The following is an 18712-nucleotide window of genomic DNA, read 5'->3' as shown; positions in this document are numbered from 1 at the left end:
GATGAAATGTACTTCTAGAAGATGACTGAGTTTGCAGGGGACCAGTTATGTGGCCATAGGCACCGGTGAAATCGACAACACACATGGCACCCACGCCTTGGTTCTCTGGGTCATGGCTTTCAATGAAAAATGAAGATTCCCATTACATACTTTCTCACCACAGCTATGGATGGACAGAGAAGGCCAATGTAATCAGGGAGAGCCTTAGCAGGCTTCATGATGTTGGTGTGAAGGTGATCCCATTCCGATGTGATGCTCCTACAAGCATCCTAAATATAAACCTGAAGCCGGAGAACCCAACACACAAAGTATGTGTGATCCTAGAGCACAAGCTTCTTTGTGATGCCTTTGTGACTTCACGGGAATTTGAGTAGTACCCTGAAGCCCACTTAACTAAAAGTGCAACATGGAAACAGGCTTAGGATATGGCTCATTTGCAAAAGCAAAAAATGAAAGTCCCTCTAGCAGTGCAGCTCCTCAGCAGCGGTGTGCCAGATGCCATGAAGTTCTGTGAGCAAGGCTGGAGGAATGAAAGCATTCCAGAGTTCCAGAAATCCTCACCTGGTATGTGTGTCTAAACACTGTAAATTGCTTTCGGAGGAGGATCAAAGCCCACATATGTTTGACACTTGTATTGAAGTGAATAGCATTCATGTTATTGCACAAATGGCCTCCTCGAGGTATTTCGAGATCAGGCTTGTCACATTGCAGGAAGGGATATAAAAATGGGAAAAGACGGTAAGATTTTTTGCAGGACATTTTTGCATATCCAGTTTTATGGAGAGAAAGCTTGATTTATGCTTTCACTTTACATTGATGTGGAGACTATTCAGCTGCATACAGCTGTGCCATTTACTGGAAAGGTCAGTTGTAATGTCTTTAGCAAAGGCTCTTTGTTGATCCAACGTGGAAGTATAAATCCAGTTTTATGTGGGCATATTAGCTGACGTTACCAGTCACCACCATTTGCTCTTTTACTAATGATTTACAGTCCCACATAGACAGGACTGAATCATTTATTAGGCCCATTCTCTGGATGAACTGTTGGTCTTGTTAGTTTGCAAACTCTGGGCTTAATATTGCCCTCTTAGGTCTCGCAAGGCCCTTGTTGCCTTACTGCACTAGGCAATAAATTGAATCCACTTTTACTGTCCATCTCTGCTTTATGAAATGGTTTACAATTTCAGGATAGTAAAATCCCACAAAAAGGACAAAAGTCTTGAAGAAGCATTTCCTTCATTTTCTCAGAGATTGTTATATTTGATTTCAGTGTATGTGTTCTATGTGTGTTCCAGCACATTGAAAATATGAGAAAAATCTGTATTCTTACACCAAAGTGTTTTATTTTCTGATATATGTCCATGCCCCTTCAGAGTTTCTTGTTAGCATGAACCTTACCTTGTAAGTGGGCCTCCAACTGAGATGAGCCTCTGTTGAAATGCTGGTTGTATGTGTTGTGCTGTTGAAGGATGACAGCATAATACTTACATTTCATATGAAATTCATCTATGTTTTTATATATGACATTTTTGCCTAATTTAATCCAAGTATTTCAATTTGTAACATGTGCCACTATGTGCCAATATCCCTGTGTTTTGGTCACAAGATTCAAGGTGTAAATGGTTGTGAAACTCCCTGGAGAGGAGAGTCAAAGCTGCATTAAAAGTGTTAGGTGGGGATACCTGAGGAAACAAGTCATAGAAGATTCATAGAGGAGCAGTATTAACCTTTATTTTCTCTGTGCTGTTTCACAACCATTTGCACCTTGAATCTTGTGACCAAAACATCTCAAAAAGTCTAAAAGAAGTAAAACATTACAAAAACAAAAAGTAGGGAAATTGTGACCCTTTGGGGTTTCCTCAAGAACAGCCTAGTTCGGTTCAAAATTCACTGATAATATGAATACTAGTAAGATGCACATTTAAACACTTACAATACAGACTGTAGTTTTTAAAATCTCAATTTCTACCAGTAAGAATGATTTTGAACAAAATAGAAAAGCCATTTTTTCCAGCATAAAGTAAATCTGGTGTTTCAGCCTAATACACTTTGGTTTTGTCAACTTAAACTACTAGGTTTGATTCATCTTATGTGCTAGAGTTAAGTTTAATTTAGCTGGGTCTGTCAAACTGATTTGAATTTTTAAGTTGAATTGGTAAATGATTTTGGATCAGTTTAATGTACTTGTGTAATTTGTATCAGTCGATGAGATATTGTGAAGAGCTTTGCGGTTCCCAGGCCTCTGGAAGAAAAAGTAACCTATTATATCAAAATTATTGTTTGTAACACTTAAAACGCTGTTCGTACACATTAGATAGCTGTCAGATAGTCATAGGAAATGAATAATGCATAGACCAGACTAACCTCAGTAACACTGGTTATACAGGAAAATACTACCAATTGCACTCAGTGATGTCCACGACACACTACACGTTTCTCCTGTTGTTGGTAGTTTCCACCCAGGACTAGAGATAAAGACTCCAATGAATTACAAAGATAAAAATTAAACGCGTAAGAATAAATGGGAGCAACAATCTTTTGTTTATTTTGTATCAGTTTAGATTTCACGTACAACTGACCATTGTGCTGAGAGACACAAACATTATCTATTGTGGATGTGGCAGAGTGAACCTACACACTTGTCAGATAAAACTGCTGAGATTGTGACCATCTGTGACTGCATGAACCGTTTTGGTCACAGTACTTTCAGTGTACTCACACTGAACCTGCCAAAAAGACATGCCTTAAATCAAGGTGAATGGCTCATTGCTGTTGGGACGATGGTCCAGGTACAGAATATTGTGTGCTTATATATTATACACTGCAGGATTTCATTTGATGTGACTGAGCAACAAACAGCAGCAGTTCGGTTGTGAGACGTCTCTCACAAGAAGCACATCAGACAGCAGACATGTATGTATTGTTTATATGACTGATCATCAACAAGGGAAACGCTAGAAAGCCTGTGTTGCATATTTGATAGAAGTCATGTCATTTGCCAGCCAAGGAGATATGAAAACACACACACACTAAATATTAAATACACAATCCATTTAGTGTGTTTAAACTTTAATCATGCAGCTGAAAAATGTTCTTTCAAATCTTTCACTGGCATCAACAGAACTGATCACCAGCAAAACAAATGATGTGTAACCAAATGAAAAAGCCAGGCTGGGCTGGAATCTTCTCAGTCTGCCTTGATGAAAGAGGCAATGCTACCATGAAATGGTTTCACAAATAATCCGTTTGAATAGCAATAGCTGTGTTTCCGTCTGTTAAACCCCACTGTTTATCATCTTAGTATATTTCAGTAGGTGCACTTGGTTTACTCCCCCCCCCCATTTTCCTTTCCAGCATGAGTTGCATCCATGACTTCATCCATCAGAGATAAACATGTGGTAATGATTGTTAATATTCAATGGCACATTTAGTCCCTCGGTTAGTTAAATCCTTAGAATGAAAGACGCTGCTGAAAAAAAAGTCTGTATTCAGCTGAATGATCAAATGATTCTAAAAGAAAGCACAGAATATACAACCAAAAGAATAATCGCTCAAAGCCTGAACAAAGTCAGTTGTTATTGACTGTATTTCTTGTCTCTCTGAGGTCCGCTTCAGCATTATTGAACATGTGGTGCTCATCAGTTTAAAAAGGCGCATTAAGCTACTAATTAGCCGATTATATTTCTCAATCCTCAGTGATCCAGTGAGAACAGAAATGAACACTCAGCGGTATTGCAAAGGGAAAGCAGGAGCAGAGCAATAACCCCTTATCTACTGGAGACTCCAACATCTCATAGATTAACTCAAATGAAGGTCAGTCAGTTAAAAGCCATTGATTTCTTTTCAGGACTGAAAATTTAGTTTCCCTATAAAGTTTGCGAAAGTGTTAATCACTACAGGTAAACATTGTTTAGTGTTGCATGTGTTCACGGAGGGTCGAACCATCGTTGGTCCAACACTGCTGAATCAGTCGCTCGTGTTTACATTATACAGTTCTGGTCAGAGGTTTCACTTTTGGTTGCTGTCAACAAGCTTCCAACTGAATTGTGGTTTGATATTTGACCACTGCTTTTCATAGCAGAACTGATAGATTTCAGATCATCTGTTTCGGTTTCCTGATAAGCATCTGACTTTTACATCAAAGTTCCCATATTTTTGACAGAACTGAGGTCACCAAACTGAGTTCAAGTTTCCATTGTGTTGCAGATGATTTGAGGTTTTGGTGAAGAAATCAGAGGTAATCTTCCTTCTCTATTATTTCTTCTTCTTGGTGAAAGTTTCTGTGGTAGAAAATCATCTCCAGAGCGTCAGTATTTTTTTTTATTTGTCACTGTTGGTTTGTTTAATTTGCTGAATGTTTTTCACATTAATGTGATTTTAAGTTTCCACAACATTGCAAAACTAGCTAATCTTGCTCCCAGATTAACAAGTTTGAATTACAGAAATATTGTATTTATCATGTTTTATAAAGATTTTGTATGTCACAAAAGGTATAGCTATTAGTATCCAAATGATACACACAAGTTTTTTTTTTATTGTGGAGTTTTTCTCTGGGTTTGCTATAGTGATTTCTCAGTGTGCCTTCATTGAAGATGTGTTAAAATTGTCCACCAGCAGAGTGCAGTAATGTTTTACATCTGTGACCTGAAGTCAGCAGCTACAGTATGTTGAACCTTGTCTCCTAAAATCTAATGAAATGATACATTTCACCATATCTTTTTACGGCACATGGTTAGCACTCACACCATTCCCCTCACACCAAGAGGGTTCCTGGTTTGAATCCTGGCTGGGGCCTTTCTTTCTTTCTTTGCATGTTCTCCCCGCGTATGCGTGGGTTCTCTCTGGTTACTCCCTCCCAGAGCATCTTCATTCTTTGTCTTGTCATCTGTTTGCCGTTGCTCTCAGGACGTTATATACATGTCCTCATGTTTTTCTCTCCAGTTTTTGTTTGCCATTTACTCTCAGACTGTATTCAACACAAATCATCACCAGACCTTGTGCTGTGTGCGCTTTCTAATACAATCAATGCCTTACAAAACTATTCAATATCTAAAATGAAGACCTTTTCTTATACCATGTTGCCAGAAGGCCAGAAGAGAGACCAGAAGAGAGAAAGCTATCTAATATCCTGCAAAAAAGACAAGACATAGGGGAATAAATCCAAAAAAGAAAGTCTGACCTTCAGATGAACGATACCTTTAGAGGCCTTTCTCACAGAAAGAATGCAAAACTCAGAGAGATAACCACAAAATATGTTGGAAAAATGGCTTTGAATAATGATAAATTAGGCTCTTACTTGGCCAGAAATATTTGAAGAGATCCAGTGGGTTATATGAACAATGCCCCCCCTCTATCAGTGTCAACTCATCACAGAAACAAATGAAACACCTCAGGGGTGGCAGCAAGATGTGATGAATTCAGGCAGCTTGCCAACAACTACAATGACAGATTATTGAGTAATTTATGAGTCTTGCAATGCAGAAACACGAAGTACAGCTGTGTAGAGTCTAAAACATTTCTTTATTGGTCAATATACAGAAAGCAGTGGGATGACCACTAGAGAGAGAGAAATCCCAACTATTTTGTTTACAAAAAAGAAAAAGAAACATATATAAAATAACCGTCTTGAACGTTTTTACAAGGTTTACTTTTATATGTAAAAGAATCTTTATTTCTCTTTAATTTCCAGAAGCATGACAAGAGAGGCCAAAGGAAACAAGGCAGTTGTTTCACAATGATGACATCACAATCACAGGTGCTTTAAAGGTGAACAGAGGGAGGGTAGGTGGAGGTGAGACGTGTCTGCTAGACTGGTCAGAGGGAGGACATGAAGCACAGCACAGGTAAAAGGTTGTTGTTGTTTTTTTTACAGCCACCATAGTTTAGGGGTTTCATTACTTCATACTCACTGGAACTTTATTCTGTGACAAAATGGCTGCAATTAATATGTAAGGTCTCTGATTTTCATTGTAGCTGTGACAGAGAAGACAGGAATGTAGACGTGACAACACCAAAACGACTAATAAGTCTGACACTAAAGGTTCTCTGTGGGTCTTTACACGGGTTTAAAGTGACACTTTTTACAAATATGAAAGAAGAGAATAGCTGTCATATGTAGTCCTCCTACTGAGTAAAAGCAAACAAAGAAAAAAGAAACAGCTACACAATGTACACTGTGGGTTGTCTTTTCTCCTACATGGGAAATTTTCTAACTGAAAATCTGTCTTTCAAACTTGATTCACTCACACACTTCTGACATACCACGCTAAACAGAAAAGAAAGCATGGCTACAGATGAACTGCGAGCGAGCACAGAAACCTGTAAGGTACAGTAGACAACAACAGAAAATGTTCACATTAACAATGTGGAAAACTCTTCAACAGCATCTATACACCCAGCCTTAGTTCTCTGCACAAAAGATTTATTTTCGTTTTTCTACCCGTCAGACATATTGCTGCCCTCGTCAGCTCAGCCTGGTAAAGTCAGTGAGAGATATAAAGTGTGACTGGCTGAAAACCTAGTGGGCTTGTACATATATGCCCACAACCAAAGACTGAATGAGATTTTAATGAGGTAATCAGTGATGACAGAGTGACTGCAATGGTGATTTAGAAAAGGAAAAGCGATTCAGACAGGTTGCCTCTCACTCATTGACTTAACAATAGCCCATTCCTTGGTCACATGACTAGTTGATGATATGCAAACAGGAAACAGACAAATTGTTAAACTGAATAAAATTAACTACAGAATAAAAAAAAGGTGTAAAATCTTTCCCATAACTACTCACATTAGATGATAAAAGGAAAGTAGAAGCCCCCCCCCCCCCCCCCCAGCAGCAAACAGTATCATCTCTGTATCATTTCATGTTCTGATCAAAGTAATGAAAGTGGTTTAGAGGTTTGCAAAGGATCGAAATTAAGTGACCTACCACTAAACATCAAAGCCTCCATTAGGCCATGGACCACCGACAGACACGGTACAGTGATGGATGAATACAAACAAGCTTTCAAAAGCCATTGGCTCTTTTGTTTGAATATTTTAATAACAACCAGCTTTCTAAATGGGCCTTTAAGTAGATGGAAAAGTAAGGACTTAAACTGTAAATTAGCTAGTCTTTCTTCTTTGTGTTGGATGGAACTCAGGACGAATGAGGACTGCTTACGGTGAGAGATCATATTGTCACACAGAGCCACAGCACTTTGCATGGAAAAACTCAGCACTGATGACACAGATGACAGGAAGGTGTCTGACTGCAGTAGAAAGCAACAGCAGAGGATAAACACCGGCACAGCTATGCCACACCTACTATTTAGATCATAGGAGTCATATCTAGAATGGCTCAGGATACAATAATTACTGGATACATGTATGAATACATTTTACTGTTAATAACTCAACATCTTGCAGACAGTCTGCCAAGAAAATAAATACAAAAGCAATCTGAGGACACGTGTAGTAAATGTTGGGATAAAATATGTGTTTTATGGTTGTTTCAGATTTTGGGGCCAGCAAAACTCCAGACAAGTCAGCACACATACATAATGAGACGACTGTGCTCGTTTCATATATCTAAAAATGCTCTGCCTCTTTGAGTGTGATGTGAATAATAATGTACACACTGACAATGTTTTCCAGCACTGTGGGACTGTGGCTGATCCAGTCATGCTGCATGTTTGATTTTGTCCAGCAGAGAGCGATGTTTCATTTAAAATGACAACTTGGAAGGATTCAGTGTATTTTCCAGCAACAGATTGTAAATTATTTTATCAGAAATTGTATGTTTTTGTGTGTGTTAATATATATTTATTTTTTGTGTGTGATCAGTAAGTTACAGAGGAACTGTCCCACACAGATTTTCCCCTCTGCTTCCTCCCATTAGCCTCTTTTCTCCCTTCGTCCTCCTCGTCCTCTTCATCACTGTTGTCTGACTCAGCAATTGTCACGCCTCCCACCAGCTCAACATCTTCTTCATCTTCCTCCTCCTCATTTTCTTCTTCTTGTACAGTCTCTTCCAGTGCCTGGGGTCCTCTTATGTCCTATAAAACAAACACAGATCCCAAATCCAGTCACAGTGGGTTGTGAGTGACACATGCGTGGTCCAGTCATCATATTAAAAATTTTACACATACTGAAAAACATTAAAAGTGTCACAAAGTGTCACAAAACTGTCACAAGCCCAACGTTCAGGGTTACCTCCATAGGGTTTACAGTGATGTTGAGTGTAGAGTTCTCCCACTCCACCTCTGAATCTTTGACTTCATCCTCCTCGTCTCTGAACCCTTCCTGATGTGTGGCGTGGATCCTGTAGATTCCGATCACCACGATCACCACCAGGGCGGCGATACAAACCACAATAACTACTGTTGCTGCGGGGGGTGCTGCTCCTGGACAAGATGAGAGGTGGCAATCTTTGCTTTCACGTGTCAAGTATCACCAAGCACCAAATTTTTACAGAATAATACTTCTCAGCTCCATTTGTGGCTTACCTGACATGTGCGAGTTGAAAGTATGGATCATGAGTGGGTGATGGACAGGCCTCATGTACTGGGGCTGGACAGCCATATGGTTGACATGCTCCACAGGCTGACTGTGGTGAAGAACACTGACCTATCACAGGAGAGGCAGAAAGACAGTGCAAGTCACATTTGTGAGAAAATAAAGTAGCAAATACTACTGTGATAAACTCATCCTGGAGAATTATTGATGTCACAATTTAAATACATCATTTCACAAAATAATCAAGAAATCCACACAGGTGACAGTGCTTAGATAAAATCTCAAGCAAACCTCCAAATTGAACTCATTACTGGTATAACGCCCGTTGAGTTCAGAGCAGGTGAGTCTGAACCTTCTCTCAGTCAAAGTGGCAGGTCGCCAATTCCTGTAGCGCAACTGTCTCAGTGCCTGCTCATAGTGGACCATGGAGTCCACACCTAGTAACAGTAACACAGGTTACATTACTGCACATAAGAGCTGCAAATAAACCTTCAAAATCTGAGTGAGAATGATTTCTAAAACCTTAATTGTTGTACAGAAAATGAATCTCCATGCATTTACTGATTAAAGGCGAGCTATTGTTACAGATCCACCAGATCTGGTGGCTACAGCGTGAGCATTAAGAAGCAGTGGTGGCACACGACTGTGCTCTTGTCAGTATACGCCTACCATAGATAGATATTCCAGAGGTGGAGTTTGTAGCATCAAGGTGTTTCCCTAACAGAGCACCGTGATGGAGCTCCAGACTCTCTTTCTCAGGATTGAGTTCCTCCCCAATTACCAGCACATCACAGTAATCCAGGTTGTGCATGACCTCCATCACACCAGGCCTGTGGACTGTACACACAGACAAAAAAATGACACACATGCAAAAGAGTTTGGGATGATAACATACTAAAACAAAAAGTGGCACAAAATGTCTGCTTTACAAATAAAAATCTTAAACGACATCAAATAGCTGGGATGACCAAAGAGCTTGGACAGAAGCCCAGTGTGATCTTGCCACTCACATCTGCCAAAACTGTCACCCTTCATCACTGTGCTGGTGATGCGAAGCTCTTTGAAGGGCGCCACACCTAACGGGCTGCGGAGGTCACTGGCAGGCCTAACCAGTTGATTAGATCCTGTAATGGTGATTTTGGGTTCACTGGGGGGCAGCACCATAACCACTGCCTTGACGTCTGGGATTAAGAGACACGTGTCCTCTCCAAAACACCTGACACACACAGACAAAGAGAGGAGACATTACAGGAGGGGACAGGAGTATCTCGACAGCCTCAGTGCTGTCTTATTAGGTCCAGCTGTATTCATACTGGAATTTTGTTTGTTACACATAAATAAAAAGTTCTGGAGAAAAATTACATTCTAGAGAGAAAGGTACTGTATTGCTCAGTAAAGCATATATTATAGATGCTGATAGACTTGAATCAATTTTTTTTTTTTTTTAAGATTATATAATAACGAATGGGTAAACATCATGGTTAAACACGTTCTGAATGGTTATTGTCCGTAAACAATGCACTTCAAACTAATACCCTTCCTCCCCTTTGGTGTAGCGAAATACTGCATTTCATGGACTTAGCAAGTGTTGTGTCATATTATTACTTTAATAATGTCATTTTCAACCTTGAGACAGAAAGTAAGAAAAAAGAAAATATTCTAAGCTGTGTTCTCTATATCCAAAAGAATCTGGATTCTTTCTTTTATTCTTTACTAGTCAGAGAGGACAGATTCTGAGCTCCAATTGCCACTGAATGCTCCATAACACCTGAAGGAAGTATCTGTAGATGGACTGCAGACAGTCACAAAGCGAAGCAATAAATCAGAGAAATCAAACTCCTCCTGTGTCAAAGTGGTTATGATTTAAATCACAGATAAACATGTCCAGATCACCACACGACCCTGATGGGATTTACGTGAAAGGCAATGTTCCTCTGATGAAGCATGAATGAGTGTGTCTGAGGGTGATTTGAGCTGACTGACACCCACACGCTATCATTGGCTGGTGTCTGCGAACCCTCTGCATAGAGGCTGCAGGTAAATAAATTCTCACAAACTAAGAAGAAACAAGGGAAATACCAACAAAAGTGGTATCTCTGCAGAGGAATACTCCACCATACACATGACTGAGAGGCATTTCTTTGGTCTATATGTTGCTTTTCAAAGACATTTTTTGTTTACAATGCCTTTAAAGTTTGCTCTGATTTAATAAGATCAGTCAAATCAGATCAAACAACCAAACAAACGCTGGATAGACCCAGTATTTTTTGGATAGACCAAAAAAAACATTGAGACAGCCTTTTCCCCCCAAAAAATCCTTATCTTCAAACTAGTAAGAAAAGCAAAGGGAAAACAAAACATCTCATGCAATAACCAACTGTTTTAAGTTTGGTGAAAAAGGTTGTTTGTCTTTATAGGTTGGACAGGGAGGAAGTTTTCTTGCTGTAAGTGCTGGAAAGCGAGGCGGCCTGAGAGGCTGACCTCGTCACCATGCCAGTGACCAAAGTCAATTCAATCAAGTCAAATCAGGTCCAGATGCAGACAGAAAAAAACAGACAGAGAAGATAAGAGAACAAATATAGAACAAAAGCAAGGACAAGTACGTTTAAGTGATATGGTCTTTGCAATCACCACAATGCATAATTTCCCAATTGAACACCTGCTTAGTTTAGTGGTCTACTAGTTTTAAAACTAATGATCCATCCTTTGCCGTCTCACTGAGAGTCTTATGGCTTTAAGACAAAGGCAGACACAATACATCTGGCACACTTCTTTTCACACTTTGATTTAACCAAACTATGTATTATGTATGCATCATTTAACTTTAATCTTCTGCAGATAGTTACAATACATCAGTCTGAATATCTGCAAATCAGGTGCATCAAGATAAGAAAGATAAGAAAGAATCTTAGCTTTATCTGCAATAAAAGCACAAACTCTATTTTTCTACATGCAATTATACTGAAGGTACACTAAATTTTGTTTAGTTACCAGGGAACAAAGGTGGAATGAATGAGGAACTAACTGATGATTTACCAGTACTTAATGATGAACCCAGTTTTATTAATAAGTGAATGTTAATTAATCCTCCAAAAAAGGGTAACTAGCCAGCAATGAATAGATGACCGTAGTCATAGAGGAACTGAGCAGAGAACAGACTCAGAGTCATCTTGTATTAATCAATTTTTCAGATAATGATGTCGGCATCTCTAATATAAATTTCTGTAAAACTAGAAATAAAGACACAAAGAATGTTACAAACTCAGCTTGTATTAGCTCAAGTCAACTAAGGTGTAAGGTATGCGGTAGCAAACCAAGGTTTTTATGTTGTTCAGTGAATGATCCCACAACTATCTCTATCTTTTCTGTTCTTCTCAGGGTCAAAGAAGTGATGGGTCTCATCAACAAGGAAGAGGAAAATCAGAGCAGTTTCACAGAGGTTAGTTGAGTGACAACACCATTTATACAGTCTGTGAGCAATTTGTTGCTACCCTCATGCTACTTCCTCATGGGACCAAGTTGGCTACCACCAGCATGCATGCTCGGAGAAAAGGTTTGCAAAAAATTGAGAGCAGTCATAATCAGCTGACCATCCACTAATCAGTTGTTTCCAAAAAAAATGGGTTATGAGTTAATCTTAAAGGACTGGTTAATCAGCGAGTTCATCAGTCGCTCCTAATTTTTTCCCACGCAACTTAGCACATATTTGTGTACCTTTAAGTGTCACCCTACTTTCAGCAATGCCTTGCTCCTATAACACATGCAACAGAGGAGGAAAGCAAGCAACAAAGAACTCCATAACACATTAAAAGTGCAGCTGTTCTTCACACGAATCAGATCCCAGCATTTACTCCATAACCCATCTAATGAAGAAGCAAAGGAGATACAGAATCATCTAATATTAGAGAATGCAGGCTGATACACACAAATATCCGATCTTCCTAACTACTGAGGAGCCTGTTTAATTGAAAACTGCAGAAGCAATTTGCACTGAATCTTACTAAATAAGGAGATAACGGCACAAGCAAAGATAATGACCACAGACTCATTTGACTCACAGGCTGATATTCATGTATTTCTGTGGGTTTTATTATATAAGTGGTTTATTCATTAAAACATAGGCAATAATGCACAAAAATCAATGTGATCAAAATGAGTGTTTGCATGAAACTGTTTGTATGAAACTATTATTGGAGGGGTTAGATAATGCAGTCTACAAAAACATAGGTAACTGTGAGCCTGAGTTCAGAGTTTTACACCATATTTATGGTGACAACCTTCAATGTTATAAAATAAAGCAGTTCCATACAACTTCTCATTTGAGTGGCTGGTTAATTTTATGTGGAAATTTCAGTGTCTCTGAATGTGATATAATTGTGACAGGAATAGAACATATCAAGCAATAAAAAAAAGATCATATGGTAAACAAAGACAAGACAAATTTTTGAAAGTGACCCGAACAAGATGCAAGCTGTACCAACAAACTGCTCCATGCATGAGAACAAGGCAGATGCAAAGGAGTTGATTTAATTAATGTAAAGCTGTATGTCAAATATTATGATTATTTCATTTTGGGGTCCAAATGAAACGAGTTTAAATACTTTAATGCTGGAACAAAAATCTTAAAAGTACGAATTGTTGCAACACCTCTTGTCACCGTCTGTCTGATACAAAAAGCTCTTTAAAGTGGACATGGCATGGTAATTTCCAGTCATTTAATTCTTAATTTTAATCCTTTAGATTAGCTCAGCACCCATCATATCTCAAACTTGTTAAAAATATCAAAGGGAAAGCTTTCTCTCTGAGGATGCCTCCTCCTGAGAAGGAGAGGATCTGGGGGAAGTGTCTTCTGTGTTTTGCTTGAATTCCTGGAGGCTTGCTGATGGGGCGGAGGAGAAGATGTTGGTGACTCATTAACATGCGCTACTCGGTGTTACACCAGTCAGTAAGTTAAAACTCGTAAACAAAAGACACCCTTTGAATATGATACGTTTTCAAGAATGACAACACATCACATCCATTCAAACATCTTTGAGCTAGGATCGAAGGTGAGCGGCACGACGAGCCGCCATAATAAAAATGAAAGCAAAATTTATGTCATCTTTCAGTCCTCACAATATATTTTTCCATTAACTCCTATGTTAATAGGTTCAAAGGTGGTACAACTGAGGCAGAAACATCTGCTGCCAAGATCTAGAAAAGGTAGTGATGATTACACACTGGAGGCCAAGTTTTAATGGCTTTTTTTGGTACACAAGACGTGAAGAGTGTGTGAGGTGGTTAAATGCAATCCGTGGTTGTTTGTGTGAGCAATTGTGTATTTCTGAACAGCTGTTGAAGCAACAAATTGATACTTTTGGTTGCTCTATGTACAAATGTATTAAGACAAAGTTCCATTAGCCTCCATAGCTACCTTTTTACTTAGTGTGCCCATGATGTTTGTACTGACATCCTTCATATGACTACTGCCAACGTAACACAACAGTTTCCCTCACCGCTAGATGTTCAGACTCTTGCTTTTAGCTTCAGTCTTCAGTTTGTAAGAAAAAAAATTCAAACCTTCTCCTGACTGTGATGCTGGCAAGGGAAAACAAACTGATTCCACTGATTCAAGATCACTCAGTCTTTAGGAGAGCTGAAAAAGGTCAACGAGAAACACATTTTCTTCAGGACGCCTCGAAAACAAAGTGTTGTGCTCAGAGAGATAGTGATGGATCACCAGTTCCACTTTTAGAATGGCAGCTGTGGATAGCCTGCACGTTCTAGATGGGACATGCTGCCTGCAGAATTTGACGATACAAGAAAATCCAGAAACTATGATGTGGTAGTGGCTAGATTGTGGAAACAAAATGTATTGTGAACAAGAGTTCAAGACTTCTGGATAAAACAAGTTCTTTCTACATATAAATAACATCTGTCAGCCCCCTTTTTTAGATGTAGGTTACATTTAAGGTGACAATACACTGTTAACACTCCAGATAAGCCAGAAAATATGGAAAAACATGGCATGGGCCCTGTACTGGCTCCTACTCAAAAAGACCTGGTTTGCTCTGAGAACCGAGCATCAGATTATTAGTTGTTTGAGGCAGTGAAGCAGACTTTAAGTAAATGTGTTTTGTAGTGATGTATACAAGTAAAGAAACAACAAAAGTTTAAATGAGATGTTTTAGACATTTTCGTATCTAAAATTTGTTGACTTTGCAGACCTTTTATAGACATGAGGCCAAAACCATAAGTTCTCCTTAGAAACTGAAAGTCTTGCCTCGTCTTACACACAACAAATAAAAAATGCATCCACCAACTACTCACTGTACTGCAGTGGTGATGTGTAGCCGTCTGAGGCCTGGCGTGGGGAACTGGCGAGAGTTTATGTAGGATACCTTTGTCATGGCTGTGTTGATGCTGTCTACATCCTCTCCTTCCACCACCAGCACTGACTGGGCTGGATTAAAATGAAACTGGACACACACACACACACACACACAAAAATACAGACGTTCACGAAGAAAACTTTACAATAATACCGCAAACAGTTGAGATAATGTTAAATAAAAAACATTAGCCTTCACTGCTTAAAAAGTGAAAACATATTACTTTTCTTTTTACAATAATGCAAGGGTGATAAATTGTTATTATACCATCAATGAAGGCTATGGAGAATTTGGAATTGTAACTATGTCTCAATCTTTTCCACACACCTTTATATCCTTTGCCAGACTTTCAAGGGAGTTGATATCAAGGCCTTCTTTGCAGGCCTGCAAACAAGAGATAACCTTCTGGGTCTCAATGAGGCCTGGTCTGATTGTCAGACCTGAAAGGCTGCCATGGAAAAACTGAGTGAACCTCGGGGTGGCTACCTCACCACCTAGAGAGAAAAAGAAGACGCAGGGTGAAGAAGAGAGAAAGAGAAAAAGGAGACAGTCAGGCACAGAGGTGGCAAGCGGGTAAAGAAGAAAGTGCTGCAAAAAAAAAAGGCAATTTGATAGAAAGGTAGGCAAGAGGCAAGAAGGTTAAAAAAACATGTTTCCAAGGAAAATCATTTGCTGAAATTCCTTTCTGTGAGATAACAAATAGAAAGAGATAGGTCACTATGAGGAACTGGGATTGTTGTCTCAGTAAATACCTGAAACAACTGACATTAGAGCTAAAATGCAACGACGGTAACTTAATTACGTTAACAATGGCACTGTCGTTTCATACTTGAGGTTGGGGATAGATTACAGTCTGTAATACTGAAACTACTACTATGTACATTTTTATTTTCTTTCAGTACAGTTGATGTGAGACCTTCTGTCAGATTTACACTGAATTTGATTCATGAGTTTGGCAGGTGGTAGAGTATGGTTGACCTGCAACATTGTACCACTGCCACAGCCAGAGATGAATACATGAATTCATGAAAAGAAAGTGCAAACTCTATTGGAAAAAGACATATCTCTCGGGAAGGGGGTTCCACAGCCCATACAGAGGACCATATTTCCCCGTAGGGCACATTAGCTCTGTCTTTTCGTACAGTTGTGGTACGTTTTTCAGGTCTAGTCCATATAAATTAAATTCTCTCAGCGTGAGTTTTTCAGGTCAGTCAAGTTTTATAATTTGAGAAATTGAAGGAAAGGGTGACAACTCTCCTAAGAATAGGCTAGTGCATATACAGTAGTTATGTAGCTCAGATTATAATTGTACATCATTCAGTAGAAGACATGTTGTACCTCACTGCAGATCAGAGAGAGCGCCTGAAAATCAGATCGTTATTTTTAGATCTTTGGTTAGAACTATTTAGTTAGAACACATACAGTAGATGCTACAATAAAGTATCAAGATGAATATTATAGGCACTGACAAATCATTTTGAAATGGATACATAAAGTATACATCTATTTTACATGTGCTTAATCTAGATCTAGATAAGGAACAGAGTTTTGTATTGTTACTGACGGTACGTTACGGTAAGTATGTAAGGTGAGGTAAGGGGAGGTAATGTGGAGTAGAATAAGATTAAGAATTCTAAATGATTCACTTTAATATTCAATAATCTAATAAAAGTAAACTGATTTACTTTATCTCATTGATCAGCCTAAAAGGAGACATATAATTTATTGGATTAAGATCAATCCATTTTTCATTGTCATCCATTTTCTAATTCATTGTCACAGGGGATGGAACTTATTCCAGCTGCCATCAGTTGAGTAAAAGAGGGCAACAAGAACAAAATACAAGCTCAATCCATACAATGACAGAATAAAAAGTACTATGGAAACTCTTTGATTTATTTTTTCTCTCCTCAGCCCTGCTAAACTCAAAGTCAGCACTTACGTCGTTGAAGGCTATAGCCTCACTCAACACCAAGTATGGTTTAATGCACAGAGGCTCTTCAATTGCACCATTGTCCTTGTCCCAGTATATATACCCAGGTATGAAATCGAGTTATGAGTCAAGTGAGTCAGGCGCCAAAACTCTGTGGACTGTGTGAAAAAATGTTTAAGACATTCTGCATAAATTACATTTTCCAAGTGTCGTGAAAACATGACATGAGGTTCTCCCGGCGCCAGATTGTTCTGTACAGAACAGCTCGGGGTACAGAAACTGCAGATGTTATTATGAGCCAGCTAATCTTTAGCTGGAGGCATCTTCGCTCTCAGCTCAGTCGAGGGCAACAATACAGGAGTATGTACTGTCTTTCATTTGGGTTCTGTTCCTCAGATTTCCTTTATGGTGATTTTTGACTAAAGAAAATGCAGCTAAACTTATGAGGGTGCCATCATAAAACACTCTAATTGTTTTAGTATGATGTGTATTTCCCATCTAGATAATATCCACTGAATATAAACTTATGGAAAAGCAATTTGTTGTAGTTTATTGGTAAATGAACAGTGAAATACTGGATGTGTTTCACATTAGACAAGTCTTTTAGAAATTGGTCAGAGTCAAAAAATGTAGAAGACTTTTAAATTAACTGACATAAAAATCTGAATTGTTTATGTTATTGAAATGGTGTGGTGAGCAAATAGAACACTCCCTCTATTCAGACAAGGTGAGCAATGCACATTTGAGATGAAGAGTTGGTGTAAGTCGGAGCAGAGGAACTAACAGTTCTAACATTCTTGCCCATCATCTCCCTTTCTCTTAACTAATGAAGATATATTCACCATTTTTCTTCTCTTACCCCTCGATCTCTCACAAACAGGGTTTGGGTTGAAAGGTTTTAATCAAGACAAGTTCTTTGTGGTTTAATGTGTAGGTGCCAACAGGATTACCTGTGTCTAGACACCCACTTATAGGTTTATAGCTTCACACTGCTAATCTATAAGCAAATGAATCTGCCAATTACATAATAGCAGAGGCTGAAGAATACCTGTGTTGCGTGGCATATCTTATATATAAATGTGCCAACAAAAATATCATTCTGTAAACCATCTCTCTGCAAAAGCGAATCCACGAATAAACATTATATTAAATATTACATTTTTGATCTGAAGAACAGAAAAAAAAATTAAAAAATCCCTCCCCAGGTCTAAGTTAGAAAGCTTTTCAGAAATGAGATATGAAAAGAGACATGTTGTATAACATTGCAAATGTGCTCTTTGATAGTTCGTAGTTTAATTCTTTCGCTAAAGGATAAAAACCTTGTGCCTTCCATTGTGGTTTCCTTTCATTATCATGCAGTAGACATACACTTGAATTTTTTTTCCCCTTTATTTGTAAAAGCATTCGATAACTCCTTCACATATCAAGAATGGCAGATTTCTTTTCAGTCTCACAAGGAATTTTATTTCTGTTCCCATTAAAGTTCTTCTCGCAAACTGCACAGTTGTCTTCAGTACTGTCAGTAGCTGCTGCATGTTAGCCACACAATAAATCAATAAAAATCTTGGGAAAATACATTAAATAATGATTTGAAAATATACCGTTATGCCTCACCATAGGTCAATATGTTCCTAGAGGGAGTGCTTTATGGGAACTTCTTCTAAGCGTTCACTTTGACTCAAGATGGCCTGATTGGATCTTAAAGGTCTTAAGTTAAAGACCACTGTGAAATCATTTTTGGTCTTGTTCTCTACATGTGATACATTGGAATGCCTTGAGGAAATATCATTTCAAATGGCACAAACGTCCACCACACTGATTAGATTTTCATAATTAAAAGGTCACATGAAACCGTGACAACACTAAGTACAGTTTTGACAATAACACAAGAATTCATACTTGAATTACACCA

General features: G+C 38.6%; 1 protein-coding gene across 1 annotated transcript in view; it reads right to left on the bottom strand.

Annotated features, from left to right (window-relative positions):
* Nucleotides 1-5513: 5513 nt before the first annotated feature.
* The window catches only part of clstn2a (calsyntenin 2a), a 132788-nt gene continuing 119589 nt past the window's right edge, over nt 5514-18712 (bottom strand). The window contains exons 11-18 of the mRNA XM_072364259.1: nt 15195-15361; nt 14806-14954; nt 9507-9712; nt 9166-9333; nt 8788-8933; nt 8487-8607; nt 8194-8384; nt 5514-8036 (exon numbers count right to left, since the gene is read on the bottom strand). Of these exons, the coding sequence (XP_072220360.1) occupies nt 7821-8036; nt 8194-8384; nt 8487-8607; nt 8788-8933; nt 9166-9333; nt 9507-9712; nt 14806-14954; nt 15195-15361 (1364 nt within the window). The 3' untranslated portion in view covers nt 5514-7820. The remainder of the gene's footprint in view (nt 8037-8193; nt 8385-8486; nt 8608-8787; nt 8934-9165; nt 9334-9506; nt 9713-14805; nt 14955-15194; nt 15362-18712) is intronic.

Source organism: Leuresthes tenuis, unplaced genomic scaffold, assembly GCF_036924035.1.
Source record: "Leuresthes tenuis unplaced genomic scaffold, fLeuTen1.0.hap1 SCAF_14, whole genome shotgun sequence".
Classification (NCBI taxonomy): domain Eukaryota; kingdom Metazoa; phylum Chordata; class Actinopteri; order Atheriniformes; family Atherinopsidae; genus Leuresthes; species Leuresthes tenuis.
Note: the sequence above shows the minus strand (reverse complement) of the source record. Positions and strands in the feature narration are given on the sequence as shown.